The following is a 16,551-nucleotide window of genomic DNA, read 5'->3' as shown; positions in this document are numbered from 1 at the left end:
ATGTTGATGCTTTGTGGTATAAATGTGTACAGTTTACAGTCAAGTTTATGTTGATGCTTTGTGGTATAAATGTGTACAGTTTACAGTCAGTGTGAAGTTTATGTTGATGCTTTGTGGTATAAATGTGTACAGTTTACAGGCAGTGTGAAGTTTATGTTGATGCTTTGTGGTATAAATGTGTACAGTTTACAGGCAGTGTGAAGTTTATGTTGATGCTTTGTGGTATAAATGTGTACAGTTTACAGGCAGTGTGAAGTTTATGTTGATGCTTTGTGGTATAAATGTGTACAGTTTACAGTCAGTGTGAAGTTTATGTTGATGCTTTGTGGTATAAATGTGTACAGTTTACAGTCAAGTTTATGTTGATGCTTTGTGGTATAAATGTGTACAGTTTACAGTCAGTGTGAAGTTTATGTTGATGCTTTGTGGTATAAATGTGTACAGTTTACAGGCAGTGTGAAGTTTATGTTGATGCTTTGTGGTATAAATGTGTACAGTTTACAGGCAGTGTGAAGTTTATGTTGATGCTTTGTGGTATAAATGTGTACAGTTTACAGGCAGTGTGAAGTTTATGTTGATGCTTTGTGGTATAAATGTGTACAGTTTACAGTCAAGTTTATGTTGATGCTTTGTGGTATAAATGTGTACAGTTTACAGTCAGTGTGAAGTTTATGTTGATGCTTTGTGGTATAAATGTGTACACTTTACAGTCAGTGTGAAGTTTATGTTGATGCTTTGTGGTATAAATGTGTACAGTTTACAGTCCGTAAACACAATGTGTGGTGTGTGGTGTACTGCTCGTAGAAACCTCGTAGAAAGCATGCGTGAGTTGCATAACGTTTTACAACTCCACATGACGTGTGGGATAGTTTTACTCTGTCAAAGTGCAGCCCTGAACCCAGTGTAGACTACTCTCTAACTCCAGTATGAACCCAGTGTAGACTACTCTCTAACTCCAGTATGAACCCAGTGTAGACTACTCTCTAACTCCAGTATGAACCCAGTGTAGACTACTCTCTAACTCCAGTATGAACCCAGTGTAGACTACTCTCTAACTCCAGTATGAACCCAGTGTCGACTACTCTCTAACTCCAGTATGAACCCAGTGTAGACTACTCTCTAACTCCAGTAGCGGCTCTTGGTGATGTTGGGTGGAAAATCTTATGCTACGGGCCAATATACGATAGTATACGCTGATTGATTGATTGATTTATTAACAGTTTGCAGAATTACAGTACAACTCAATACAAAAACATGCTATTCATTGTTCACCCTATACTACAGCATCAGAATACTGGTCTCTACAGCAACAACAGCATCAGCATCACATTCCACAACAACCCAGTACCCATGCAGTGCTACTCAGAAAATCTATTACACTATGCTATACCAACTAGTTCAACCTGCAGCAATAGCATCATATTCCAGATACCAAAGTACAGCAATGACACTACTACATAACTACAGGCCTATACTTTGTTACAGCAAATGGTCCACAACAACAGAAGTGCATGCCCACAACAAACACTCCACTGAACATTGTTTGTATTTGTATGTACAGATAGCTGCTCTTATACTGTCATTAATAATAACAGTATGCATGCACGCACGCACACCCACGTGCGCGCGCGTCGGGGCTGAGAGATTTTAGCCCCAATGGCAAGTAAACCAAGCAGGCGTGTCTTGGCAGCTAGCTGTCAATCATTCAACGCAATGAAAGTCAATGGAAGCATTTTGGGCTGTAAAAAATCCTCCATGTTCTCTCCATGTCCTCCGTGTTCTCACCATGTCCTCCGTGTCTTCCAGGCCAGCAGCAGAGATGAATACTCCAGGAGTGTGCATGAGCATCATGGAGGAGCGTAACAAGCAGGAGGGCCGAGGCAGCCTGTCCAACCCGGAGATGTTTCTCCAGCAGAACTACCAGCAGCTCACCCAGTACTGTCTGGCCCGAGGGGTCCGCTACATCGACGACATGTTCACCCCCGACCGCAACTCCATCGGCCAGGACCTGCTCAGCCCTACAGACCTGGCCAGGGTGGTGTGGATGAGACCCAGGGTAAGATCTATGGACTATATGAGACCCAGGGTAAGATCTATGGAATATAATGATGATATGAGACCCAGGGTAAGATCTATGGAATATAATGATGATTATGAGACCCAGGGTAAGATCTATGGAATATAATGATGATTATGAGACCCAGGGTAAGATCTATGGAATATAATGATGATATGAGACCCAGGGTAAGATCTATGGAATATAATGATGATATGATACCCAGGGTAAGATCTATGGAATATAATGATGATATGATACCCAGGGAAAGATCTATGGACTATAATGATGATATGAAACCCAGGGTAAGATCTATGGACTATAATGATGATTATGAGACCCAGGGTAAGATCTATGGACTATAATGATTATATTATACCCATGGTTTTGACATCCTGTCTTGCTCTGTTTCAGAGCATTTAACTCTGGTTTTGACATCCTGTCTTGCTCTGTTTCAGAGCATTGTTCCAAACCCAGAGTTCATCGTAGAGGGAGTGTCCAGGTTTGACTTTGGCCAAGGAATAGTAGGTAAGTGAACTGAACTGTTAACCCATTGAGAACTGAGTGTCTTCTAATTCAGGATTCTGAAAAAACACATGTCGCTATTATATGTCAAGAGGGAGGGAAATAAAGCTGACTGCTGGCCCTGGTCATATTGTGACTACATTGTAAGTGTACTTTCAGTCATATTGTGACTACATTTTAAGTGTACTTTCAGTTATATTGTGACTACATTGTAAGTGTACTTTCAGTCATATTGTGACTACATTGTAAGTGTACTTTCAGTCATATTGTGACTACATTGTAAGTGTACTTTCAGTCATATTGTGACTACATTGTAAGTGTACTTTCAGTCATATTGTGACTACATTGTAAGTGTACTTTCAGTCATATTGTGACTACTAAACTGTGCTTTCAGGGAACTGCTGGTTTATTATATTTATTATTATCCAATCAGAGAACTGCTGGTTTATTATATTTATTATTATCCAATCAGAGAACTGCTGGTTTAGTATATGTATTATTATCCAATCAGGGAACTGCTGGTTTATTATATGTATTATTATCCAATCAGGGAACTGCTGGTTTCTGGCGTCCATCGGAGCTCTGACGTTCCAGAACCACATCCTGGAGCAGGTGGTTCCTCTGGAGCAGAGCTTTGACCAGGACTACTGTGGACTGTTCCACTTCAGGGTAACACCCCCCTCTGTTTATACTGTGGACTGTTCCATTTCAGGGTAACACCCCCCTCTGTTTATACTGTGGACTGTTCCATTTCAGGGTAACACCCCCCTCTGTTTATACTGTGGACTGTTCCATTTCAGGGCAACACCCCCCTCTGTTTATACTGTGGACTGTTTCATTTCAGGGTTTATACTGAAACAAACGCTTAATGTAAGGTCACATGACTGATGTAAGGTCACATGACTGATGTATAAGGTCACATGACTGATGTAAGGTACTAGTAGTATAGAGCGTCGCAGTCCCGCCCCCTCGAGAGACCCGTAAAAGAAGTCGCCGTTCATTTTCCTCATAGACTTTTCAGAAAGTATTTATTTAAAGACGTTTACGCCGTGGACAAAGCCAACTCTTGTCGTGACAAATCATGACAATAAACACAATGTTTTGGTCCAAACAAATAATTAGAAAGTAGAAAAAACGGCAGGTTACAACACTTTTTTTGTTGTTTTTCTTCTTATAAATTATTTGACCGGCCCAAAACATTGTGTTCATTGTCATGATTTGTCACGATCCGACTTGGCTTTGTCCGCGGCGTAACCGTCTTTAAATAAATACTTTAGGAAAAGCCTATGGGCAAAATGCATTGGGATTCATTTCCTGGTCCACTCGTTGTTCTGAAAGGGGGAGGGACTGCGACGCTCTATTGTAAGAGTCCACAGTAGTAGAAACGGGAGTGTTTATAGTGATTAAGGTCACCTACTGTACCTACTGTACACACAAGCTGAATTCAGGTCAAAAATACATTTTTTTTTTCTCCTGTGATGTTATTGGCTACTGCCTCCTGTGATTTTATTGGCTACTAAGACCTCACAGAGTGTTAATGCAGAATGAAAGAGGATACGTCAAGCTTTCTCTACAGCTTATAGGACTGTTCTGTTATTTAATACAATCACATCATAGGACTGTTCTGTTATTTAATACAATCACATCATAGGACTGTTCTGTTATTTAATACAATCACATTATAGGACTGTTCTGTTATTTAATACAATCACATCATAGGACTGTTCTGTTATTTAATACAATCACATCATAGGACTGTTCTGTTATTTAATACAATCACATCATAGGACTGTTCTGTTATTTAATACAATCACATTATAGGACTGTTCTGTTATTTAATACAATCACATCATAGGACTGTTCTGTTATTTAATACAATCACATCATAGGACTGTTCTGTTATTTAATACAATCACATCATAGGACTGTTCTGTTATTTAATACAATCACATCATAGGACTGTTCTGTTATTTAATACAATCACATTATAGGACTGTTCTGTTATTTAATACAATCACATCATACTGTTCTGTTATTTAATACAATCACATTATAGGACTGTTCTGTTATTTAATACAATCACATCATAGGACTGTTCTGTTATTTAATACAATCACATTATAGGACTGTTCTGTTATTTAATACAATCACATCATACTGTTCTGTTATTTAATACAATCACATTATAGGACTGTTCTGTTATTTAATACAATCACATTATAGGACTTCTGTTATTTAATACAATCACATCATACTGTTCTGTTATTTAATACAATCACATTATAGGACTGTTCTGTTATTTAATACAATCACATTATAGGACTGTTCTGTTATTTAATACAATCACATCATAGGACTGTTCTGTTATTTAATACAATCACATCATAGGACTGTTCTGTTATTTAATACAATCACATCATAGGACTGTTCTGTTATTTAATACAATCACATCATAGGACTGTTCTGTTATTTAATACAATCACATTATAGGACTGTTCTGTTATTTAATACAATCACATCATAGGACTGTTCTGTTATTTAATACAATCACATTATAGGACTGTTCTGTTATTTAATACAATCACATCATACTGTTCTGTTATTTAATACAATCACATTATAGGACTGTTCTGTTATTTAATACAATCACATTATAGGACTGTTCTGTTATTTAATACAATCACATCATACTGTTCTGTTATTTAATACAATCACATTATAGGACTGTTCTGTTATTTAATACAATCACATTATAGGACTGTTCTGTTATTTAATACAATCACATCATAGGACTGTTCTGTTATTTAATACAATCACATCATAGGACTGTTCTGTTATTTAATACAATCACATCATAGGACTGTTCTGTTATTTAATACAATCACATCATAGGACTGTTCTGTTATTTAATACAATCACATTATAGGACTGTTCTGTTATTTAATACAATCACATCATAGGACTGTTCTGTTATTTAATACAATCACATTATAGGACTGTTCTGTTATTTAATACAATCACATTATAGGACTGTTCTGTTATTTAATACAATCACATTATAGGACTGTTCTGTTATTTAATACAATCACATCATACTGTTCTGTTATTTAATACAATCACATCATAGGACTGTTCTGTTATTTAATACAATCACATCATACTGTTCTGTTATTTAATACAATCACATTATAGGACTGTTCTGTTATTTAATACAATCACATCATAGGACTGTTCTGTTATTTAATACAATCACATTATAGGACTGTTCTGTTATTTAATACAATCACATTATAGGACTGTTCTGTTGTTTAATACAATCACATTATAGGACTGTTCTGTTATTTAATACAATCACATCATAGGACTGTTCTGTTATTTAATACAATCACATCATAGGACTGTTCTGTTATTTAATACAATCACATCATAGGACTGTTCTGTTATTTAATACAATCACATTATAGGACTGTTCTGTTATTTAATACAATCACATTATAGGACTGTTCTGTTATTTAATACAATCACATCATAGGACTGTTCTGTTATTTAATACAATCACATTATAGGACTGTTCTTTTATTTAATACAATCACATCATAGGACTGTTCTGTTATTTAATACAATCACATCATAGGACTGTTCTGTTATTTAATACAATCACATCATAGGACTGTTCTGTTATTTAATACAATCACATTATAGGACTGTTCTGTTATTTAATACAATCACATCATACTGTTCTGTTATTTAATACAATCACATCATACTGTTCTGTTATTTAATACAATCACATCATACTGTTCTGTTATTTAATACAATCACATCATAGGACTGTTCTGTTATTTAATACAATCACATTATAGGACTGTTCTGTTATTTAATACAATCACATTATAGGACTGTTCTGTTATTTAATACAATCACATTATAGGACTGTTCTGTTATTTAATACAATCACATCATAGGACTGTTCTGTTATTTAATACAATCACATCATAGGACTGTTCTGTTATTTAATACAATCACATTATAGGACTGTTCTGTTATTTAATACAATCACATTATAGGACTGTTCTGTTATTTAATACAATCACATCATAGGACTGTTCTGTTATTTAATACAATCACATCATAGGACTGTTCTGTTATTTAATACAATCACATCATAGGACTGTTCTGTTATTTAATACAATCACATTATAGGACTGTTCTGTTATTTAATACAATCACATCATAGGACTGTTCTGTTGTTTAATACAATCACCTCATATAGGACTGTTCTGTTATTTAATACAATCACATTTTAGGACTGTTCTGTTATTTAATACAATCACATCATAGGACTGTTCTGTTGTTTAATACAATCACCTCATAGGACTGTTCTGTTATTTAATACAATCACATCATAGGACTGTTCTGTTGTTTAATACAATCACCTCATAGGACTGTTCTGTTATTTAATATAATCACATCATAGGACTGTTCTGTTGTTTAATACAATCTCATTATAGGACTGTTCTGTTATTTAATACAATCACATCATAGGACTGTTCTGTTATTTAATACAATCACATTATACGACTGTTCTGTTATTTAATACAATCACATCATAGGACTGTTCTGTTGTTTAATACAATCACATTATAGGACTGTTCTGTTTGGAAGTACAGGCTGTCAAAAGGCTGCTGTTGCAACTCTAGATTCAACATTTAAAAAACAAAACCTATTATTTGTGTTGCAAATTGTGGACAGATAAACTACCATGTTTCATTTAGTGGACGTTATCAATCATTGATGACAAACTACCATGTTTACAGTTCTGGAGGTTTGGGAAGTGGGTGGACGTGATCATTGATGACAAACTACCAACCATCGACGGCAGACTGATCTTCGTCCACTCCGTTACGCCCAACGAGTTCTGGCCCGCTCTGCTGGAGAAGGCTTACGCAAAGTGAGTTTACTAGTTTACTCTGTTGGAGAAGACCTACGCAAAGTGAGTTTACTAGTTTACTCTGCTGGAGAAGGCTTACGCAAAGTGAGTTTACTAGTTTACTCTGTTGGAGAAGGTCTACGCAAAGTGAGTTTACTAGTTTACTGTGCTGGAGAAGACCTACGCAGAGTGAGTTTACTAGTTTACTGTGCTGGAGAAGACCTACGCAAAGTGAGTTTACTGTGTTGGAGAAGACCTACGCAAAGTGAGTTTACTAGTTTACTGTGTTGGAGAAGACCTATGCAAACTGAGTTTACTAGTTTACTGTGCTGGAGAAGACCTATGCAAAGTGAGTTTACTAGTTTACTGTGTTGGAGAAGACCTACGCAAAGTGAGTTTACTAGTTTACTGTGTTGGAGAAGACCTACGCAAAGTGAGTTTAGTAGTTTACTGTGCTGGAGAAGACCTACGCAAAGTGAGTTTACTAGTTTACTGTGCTGGAGAAGACCTACGCAAAGTGAGTTTACTAGTTTACTGTGTTGGAGAAGGCCTACGCAAAGTGAGTTTACTAGTTTACTGTGCTGGAGAAGACCTACGCAGAGTGAGTTTACTAGTTTACTGTGCTGGAGAAGACCTACGCAAAGTGAGTTTACTGTGTTGGAGAAGACCTACGCAAAGTGAGTTTACTAGTTTACTGTGTTGGAGAAGGCCTACGCAAAGTGAGTTTACTAGTTTACTGTGCTGGAGAAGACCTACGCGAAGTGAGTTTACTAGTTTACTGTGTTGGAGAAGACCTACGCAAAGTGAGTTTAGTAGTTTACTGTGCTGGAGAAGACCTACGCAAAGTGAGTTTACTAGTTTACTGTGCTGGAGAAGACCTACGCAAAGTGAGTTTACTGTGTTGGAGAAGACCTATGCAAACTGAGTTTACTAGTTTACTGTGCTGGAGAAGACCTATGCAAACTGAGTTTACTAGTTTACTGTGTTGGAGAAGACCTACGCAAAGTGAGTTTACTAGTTTACTGTGTTGGAGAAGACCTATGCAAAGTGAGTTTACTAGTTTACTGTGTTGGAGAAGACCTATGCAAACTGAGTTTACTAGTTTACTGTGCTGGAGAAGACCTACGCAAAGTGAGTTTACTAGTTTACTGTGTTGGAGAAGACCTATGCAAACTGAGTTTACTAGTTTACTGTGCTGGAGAAGACCTATGCAAAGTGAGTTTACTAGTTTACTGTGTTGGAGAAGACCTACGCAAAGTGAGTTTACTAGTTTACTGTGTTGGAGAAGACCTACGCAAAGTGAGTTTAGTAGTTTACTGTGCTGGAGAAGACCTACGCAAAGTGAGTTTACTAGTTTACTGTGCTGGAGAAGACCTACGCAAAGTGAGTTTACTAGTTTACTGTGTTGGAGAAGGCCTACGCAAAGTGAGTTTACTAGTTTACTGTGCTGGAGAAGACCTACGCGAAGTGAGTTTACTAGTTTACTGTGTTGGAGAAGACCTACGCAAAGTGAGTTTAGTAGTTTACTGTGCTGGAGAAGACCTACGCAAAGTGAGTTTACTAGTTTACTGTGCTGGAGAAGACCTACGCAAAGTGAGTTTACTGTGTTGGAGAAGACCTATGCAAAGTGAGTTTACTAGTTTACTGTGTTGGAGAAGGCCTACGCAAAGTGAGTTTACTAGTTTACTGTGTTGGAGAAGACCTACGCAAAGTGAGTTTACTAGTTTACTGTGTTGGAGAAGACCTACGCAAAGTGAGTTTACTAGTTTACTCTGCTGGAGAAGACCTACGCAAAGTGAGTTTACTAGTTTACTGTGTTGGAGAAGACCTACGCAAAGTGAGTTTACTAGTTTACTGTGTTGGAGAAGACCTACGCAAAGTGAGTTTACTCTAAGGACAACTTCAGCCATTTGACAGCAGGGTGTTGTAATCATTGTTCTATGTATTCAGGGTGTTATTGTATGTATTCAGAGTGTTATTGTATGTATTCTATGTATTCAGGGTGTGTGGCTCCTATGCAGACATGACGGCAGGAACCCCTGCCGAGGCCCTGGTGGATTTCACCGGAGGCGTTCACATCTGTTTCCAGCTCAACGAAGCTCCTCCTAACCTCTTCCAACTGATGCAGAGAGCTGCCAAGTCTAAAGCCCTGATGGGCTGTGGGACTCCACAGGGCGTAAGTCTAGGGACTCTATAGCTGTTCTATAGGGACTCCACAGGGCGTAAGTCTAGGGACTCTATAGCTGTTCTATACACAATTTAGACATTTAGCAGACACTCTTGATCCAGAGCGACTTACATTTAAGCAAAAACAAAAGCATGGCATACATCACATCACATACCGGTATATCAAAAGTAGTTATCATGAATCATGTATAAACTAAGAACGTAACAAATATTATATATCATACAATATACATGTGTACTATAAAGTGCTATGACTACATAAAATGCAATTCTAGTGCAATTTTAGACGAGCTATAAGTCTGTCTAAAATAACAATGCTAACCTAAGTCTACTATCTGAGTCTACATAAAGTGGACTCCACAGGGCGTAAGTCTAGGGACTCTATAGCTGTGTGTGAGATCCCTGATCGGTTTGGGATGTTTATGTGTTGATGATACATAATCTATGGTTTAATGATCAATATCTTGTCTTGTATTCGTACAGGAGACAATGTTTATTGATAAATAACTTTATTGCTACAGGAGACCTCTGACAACACAGTGTTCAATAATAAATAACTTTATTGTTACAGGAGACCTCTGACAACACAGTGTTCAATAATAAATAACTTTATTGTTACAGGAGACCTCTGACAACACAGTGTTCAATAATAAATAACTTTATTGGTACAGGAGACCTCTGACAACACAGTGTCAACCAACGGATTGGTGGACGGCCACGCCTACACTGTCACTGGCATCAAACAGGTAACCTTTGACCTTAACACATTCTATGCCAAATTCTACATTTCTTGTATCTAGAAGCTTAACCCTGGCTGTGCCAATATGGGAAATCTCGTCTTTTGTTCATGTCTTTTAACACTTTTTGTGTGCCAGAACTTAAAAGCACTAGAGTGCCTTTTCTCTGAAAAGCCTTCCATTTCCCCCCAAAACCGGGAGGTAGAATATTCCATTACTTCCTCTCGCTGTCACGTCTACAGTCTCTGTAGAAGCGTTTATATTCCACTGTCACATCTGATTTCTTTCTAGAAATGTTTATATTCCACTGTCACATCTGATCTCTCTGTAGAAGTGTTTATATTCCACTGTCACATCTGATCTCTCTCTAGAAGTGTTTATATTCCACTGTCACATCTACAGTCTCTGTAGAAGCGTTTATATTCCACTGTCACATCTGATCTCTCTCTAGAAGTGTTAATATTCCAAACGAGATGCTTTAATTCAGAATAATAGACAGTTTTGTCGGGCTGTAAACAAGGAAGTGAACGGCTGTGCGCGAAACATGTCCCTGTGTTGCCTAGCAACGGCCCTGTCAAAAACGACATTACAACCTAATGTAATGTATTATAAATGTAATGTAATATAAATGTAATGTATATTTCAGATGATGAGCAGAGGAACAGCCGTCCAGTTAGTGCGTCTGTGGAACCCCTGGGGTCAGGGGGAGTGGAAGGGGGACTGGAGCGATGGGTAAGGACCTATGACCTTTAACCCCTGGGGTCAGGGGGAGTGGAGCGATTGACCTCTAAAATGACCTCTGAACTTTAACCTTTAAATTACATCAACTCTGAGGAGGTTTCGTTGTCTCTATAAAACATTCACTTCTTGATTTCTTTATTTTACGAGTAGAAGCCAACAGGAGGACAGAATCTTTATTTTACATATATAGTAGAAAGTTATTCAGCCAACAGGACAGAATCTTTATTTTACATATATAGTAGAAAGTTATTCAGCCAACAGGACAGAATATTTATTTTACATAAATAGTAGAAAGTTATTCAGCCAACAGGACAGAATCTTTATTTTACATAAATAGTAGAAAGTTATTCATCCAAAAGGACAGAATCATTATTTTACATAAATAGTAGAAAGTTATTCATCCAACAGGACAGAATCTTTATTTTACATAAATAGTAGAAAGTTATTCAGCCAACAGGACAGAATCTTTATTTTACATAAATAGTAGAAAGTTATTCATCCAAAAGGACAGAATCTTTATTTTACATAAATAGTAGAAAGAGGTATTCAGTCAAAAGGAGGACAGAATCCTGACGTTTCACAGTGTGATGAACAATGTGTTATTGTGTGATGTGAGACAAATCACTGAGTGAAACGTAACGACTTTGACCTCCGTCTAACGTCTCATGTTTTATAAAAGGATTTGTTCTCTTTTTGGGGGATTAGCGTTCTTCTGATAATCCCATTGCTACAAAATTATGTTTTTAGCATGTTGCATTCTGTAGATACAGGCAGTTTTATACCTGCTCAGTTTCACACTTAACAGGAATCTGTAAAAATGCATTTGGAGTCATTTCTTTTTTTTGAAGCACACTTCTGTTATGCCCATAGCATATTCTCTTTTATAGTGACAGAGGCATACCATATAGCAAATGAAAGCTATAATCCTCTACTTTCACCAGGAAGAGAGAGTAAATCTCTATCATCTTTAGTTTTCAAAATGTAGCCATTAGAATGAGTCTAGCACTTTTCAGTCTAGCACTTCAGTCTCTCGTTTTTGACCAGTCACATTTATATACCCATAGCATATTTCTGTAATAATGTGAACATGTCACGGAATATACCAATTGAAAGAGGAGCATTTCCTCTTTAACCAGAAAAATTTTTTATGTTTGTAGCATGTTGCATTCTGTAGATACAGGCAGTTTTATACCTGCACACACGCACACACGCACGCACACACACACACACACACACACACACACACACACACACACACACACGCGCACATATACTCACACACACACACACACACACACACACACACACACACACACACACACACACACACTCACACACACACACCCACACTTGCACACACACACACACACACACACACACACACACCCAAACACTGTTTTGCACAGAGCCATGTCTGCTCCGGGCAGGACAATTCATCTGCTGCTGATCACAAACCGGTTTGTGTGTGTGTGTGTGTGTGTGTGTGTGTGTGTGTGTGTGTGTGTGTGTGTGTGTGTGTGTGTGTGTGTGTGTGTGTGTGTGTGTGTGTGTGTGTGTGTGTGTGTGTGTGTGTGTGTGTGTGTGTGTGTGTGTGAGAGTATATGTGTGCGTGCGTGCGTGTGTGTGTGTGTGTGTGTGTGTGTGTGTGTGTGTGTGTGTGTGTGTGTGTGTGAGTGATCAGAGCATTGCTATGTGTCTGTCTGTCTGTCTATCTATCTGTATCCAGATACATGTAGATGTTTGAAAATGATCAACTGGATGGTTCAGATTGGATCCTGGCGATTCAGATTGGAAAACATAGCAGCTATAATTTAAATAATTCACAACAAAACATAGCAGCTATAATTTAAATAATTCACATCGCACTCGGTGTGCAAGGAGGTTTTGCGGGATGTGTTTTTTTGTGCGGATTTCGGATCTGAAAAAACGCATGAAAAAAAAACGCTCTGTGTGCAAAACTCCTTAATAGCTGATTATAGGAGGGGCTAGCGCCCTAGTGACAATAGCAGATCTACAAGCTCACAATGTGTCGCAATGTGACATGTTGCGAGCTTGAAGATCTGCTATTTTCCATCAAATTCACAATTTTTGGCTCAGAGAGAGAGAGAGAGAATATAAAACGCCACCATGTCTGTCTGTGTATGAACATAAGCTTAACTTCCTTTCCAGGTAACTTCAAACTGGTTCTGGTCCCTTGAGCTTCTCATAAAGTACACACAGATGGAATAACACTTTCAGAGGCCCCCAGGGACCCCCAGGGGCCCCCGGGGGGCCCTCCCCTCGTCTCTTGGGCCAATTATATTTTACAAGGTTATCCAGACAGCCACACATATAGGATGGTAAGGCGGCTTCCTATAGTCATGCTATCCTAGGATGGTATGTGTTCTTTTTCTCAGGAGGCTCAGACTTGTTAAAGTAGAAACATAATGCTGATCTTCTATCTTCTGTTCTTTAACTATATAGAAGTGTCTATTTGTACGTCTCTAAAGGTTTTGATGAATTGAACAAAGTGGACCCTGTTGTAAACAAGTGTAATGCTTAATTGGGTCGTCCACTCACAGTTGACAGTCTTTGTATTGAGTTTGTGCTTGAAATGTACTGTATTTCTACAAACTGTTAATAAATATTTCAATCAATCAATCAATCAATCTATAGAGCTAGTATAAAGTCAATTCTAAGGTATGGGATCACCAGTTGGTTTGGAAACCTAACTGTAAAATACAACTCTGAGATCCTTAGATTAGCCAAAATGGCAGGGAGGACCATGGGTATATGTCTACACCTCCGATCACCCCCCAGGTCATCTTTGAGCTGCAGGCCACCATTGGACAGGTTAAGAGAATTGTGTCTGACCCCTCCCATGTATTATACCCTGAGTATCGGTTAATGCCATCAGGTAGGAGGTACGAGGTCCATGCGTGCAAATACACTACAGTAGGTACAAGCATTCCTTTGTCCATACATTCCTTTGTTTGTTAGTAGACTGCTAGGCTAGGATGGTCAGCCCTCAGGACCGTATTGTATTGCATTGCATTAACATGTATTAACATGTATTAACATGCATTAACATGTATTAACATGTATTAACATGTATTAACATGCATTAACATTAACATGTATTAACATGTATTCTCCAGGTCTCCACTGTGGCAGTCGGTCAGTCCTCAGGACAGGGAGATGTGTCAGTCAGTGCGAGATGATGGAGAGTTCTGGTGAGTACAACCATTCATACACCTTGTATAATAATAATAATAACTATAGAAATACACTCTGTCCAGCTGCCAACTTGCGCTTTGCACACACGTAGGCCATTCATGGCTACGATTGGCGATTGGCAGAGCGACGCACCGGTGTACGCACGCAGGGCCCTGATTGGCCACACGTGGCCAATCAGGGCCCTGATTGGCCACGTGTGGCCAATCAGGGCCCTGCGTGCGTACACCGGTCCATACGTGGCCTACTGCTGTTCTAAACCCTTTAGTCCCGTTATTGACCTTATTGACCTTATACCTACCTTGGAACGTACCTTAGTTATGTCACCGTCAACAGCCAATAAGGGATCACCATTCTTACCCCAAAATACATACATGCACGCACGCACGCACACACGCACACACACACGGCCGATCACCTAACGTACCTCATGCAGCTCAATGCAATGTGCTCAATGTGCTTTACAGAGCAATAAAGGGGAAAAAAAAGACAATTAACCCATTCTGACCTGAGATCAGATTTATACGAGGTTTCCACTGGACACACACTGGTCTGATTAACCCATTCTGACCTGAGATCAGATTCATACGAGGTTTCCACTGGACACACACTGGTCTGATTAACCCATTCTGACCTGAGATCAGATTCATACGAGGTTTCCACTGGACACACACTGGTCTGATTAACCCATTCTGACCTGAGATCAGATTCATACGAGGTTTCCACTGGACACACACTGGTCTGATTAACCCATTCTGACCTGAGATCAGATTCATACGAGGTTTCCACTGGACACACACTGGTCTGATTAACCCATTCTGACCTGAGATCAGATTCATACGAGGTTTCCACTGGACACACACTGGTCTGATTAAGAAAAAACATGAAGTATCATTAAAATGATGTCAAAAAAGGTTGTGAATCAGGCTAAACATTGAGGACATGAATTACAACACATAAATCAACTAAAAGCAAGTGTTCAGAAATAGGTTTGGAGCTGTGCTTTAAACAGTAGAGAGAGGGTGTAGTTAAATATATAAATATACATACATACATAAAGGTATGGAGCTGTGCTTTAAACATCTCTGGTGAGTTTTAAGGGTGTCGTTAAAGTGTGGAATGCCTTAAACCACCAGCAGCCATCTCTCTACGCTCCATAAAACACCACCTGTCTACACTTTACAACCAGGAGTCCCTGGCTGCTGTTTTTCTGTAAATATAGTTTTTACTTAAGTATTGATGGTCTCTTGCATACCGTAATATAGTATTATAGTATGGTATGTCTGTATATGTCTGGGTGAATTGAATACAGACGACATTTTGGAAACATTTTGTGTTATCCTTTTAGCACAGTGAACTACAGAGGTAGGGGGGAGGGTGCATGAACTACAGAGGGGGGAGGGTGCATGAACTACAGAGGGAGGGGGGTGCATGAACTACAGAGGGGGGGGGGGGGTGCATGAACTACAGAGGGGGGGAGGGTGCATGAACTACAGAGGGAGGGGGGTGCATGAACTACAGAGGGGGGGTGCATGAACTACAGAGGGGGGGAGGGTGCATGAACTACAGAGGGGGGGGGGGGGGTGCATGAACTACAGAAGTACACATTTAAAGGGATAGTTCAGCCTGAGCCACGGACCACCATCTGATGACCTTTAGCCTCTTAGAACCATCTGAGCCACGGATCTCTATGACTCTGTTCATCTATGAATCTATGAATCTATGAATCTATGAATCTATGAATCTATGAATCTATGAATCTCTGAATCTGTTAACAGGATGACCATGGAGGACTTCTGCAGGTTCTACTCAGACCTGGACATCTGCTGTCTCTGTCCAGACTTCCTGGACGAGACCAGTTCCTGCCACTGGAAACCGTCCTTCTACGATGGTCGCTGGGTGGCTGGGACCACCGCGGGGGGGTGCATGAACCACAGAGGTAGGGGGGGGGGGGGTACACATTAACCCATTCTGACCTGAGATCAGATTCTAAAAATGTCTTTTATGTCGATTTTTCAAAAAATAGCAGACCTACAAGCTCATAGCGCGCCACTCGCTGGCGCGCTATGAGCTTGTAGACCTACAGAGCTTGTAGACCTACAAGCTCATAGCGCGCCACTCGGTGGCGCGCTATGAGCTTGTAGATCTGCTATTTTTCAATA

The 16,551-nt window shown here is 39.1% G+C and overlaps 1 protein-coding gene across 1 annotated transcript in view; it reads left to right on the top strand.

Moving 5' to 3' along the window:
* LOC308329451 (calpain-1 catalytic subunit-like) overlaps window positions 1-16,551 on the top strand; it is a 41,785-nt gene that overhangs the window by 7,306 nt on the left and 17,928 nt on the right. The window contains exons 3-11 of the mRNA XM_080783758.1: window positions 1,807-2,056; window positions 2,515-2,584; window positions 3,132-3,250; window positions 7,399-7,532; window positions 9,513-9,687; window positions 10,370-10,444; window positions 11,082-11,167; window positions 14,314-14,388; window positions 16,168-16,328. Coding sequence (XP_080639884.1) covers window positions 1,820-2,056; window positions 2,515-2,584; window positions 3,132-3,250; window positions 7,399-7,532; window positions 9,513-9,687; window positions 10,370-10,444; window positions 11,082-11,167; window positions 14,314-14,388; window positions 16,168-16,328 — 1,132 coding nt within the window. The 5' untranslated portion in view covers window positions 1,807-1,819. The remainder of the gene's footprint in view (window positions 1-1,806; window positions 2,057-2,514; window positions 2,585-3,131; window positions 3,251-7,398; window positions 7,533-9,512; window positions 9,688-10,369; window positions 10,445-11,081; window positions 11,168-14,313; window positions 14,389-16,167; window positions 16,329-16,551) is intronic.

Source organism: Protomyctophum bolini (genome assembly GCF_963924005.1).
Source record: "Protomyctophum bolini genome assembly, chromosome: 15".
Lineage (NCBI taxonomy): Eukaryota > Metazoa > Chordata > Actinopteri > Myctophiformes > Myctophidae > Protomyctophum > Protomyctophum bolini.
Note: the sequence above shows the minus strand (reverse complement) of the source record. Positions and strands in the feature narration are given on the sequence as shown.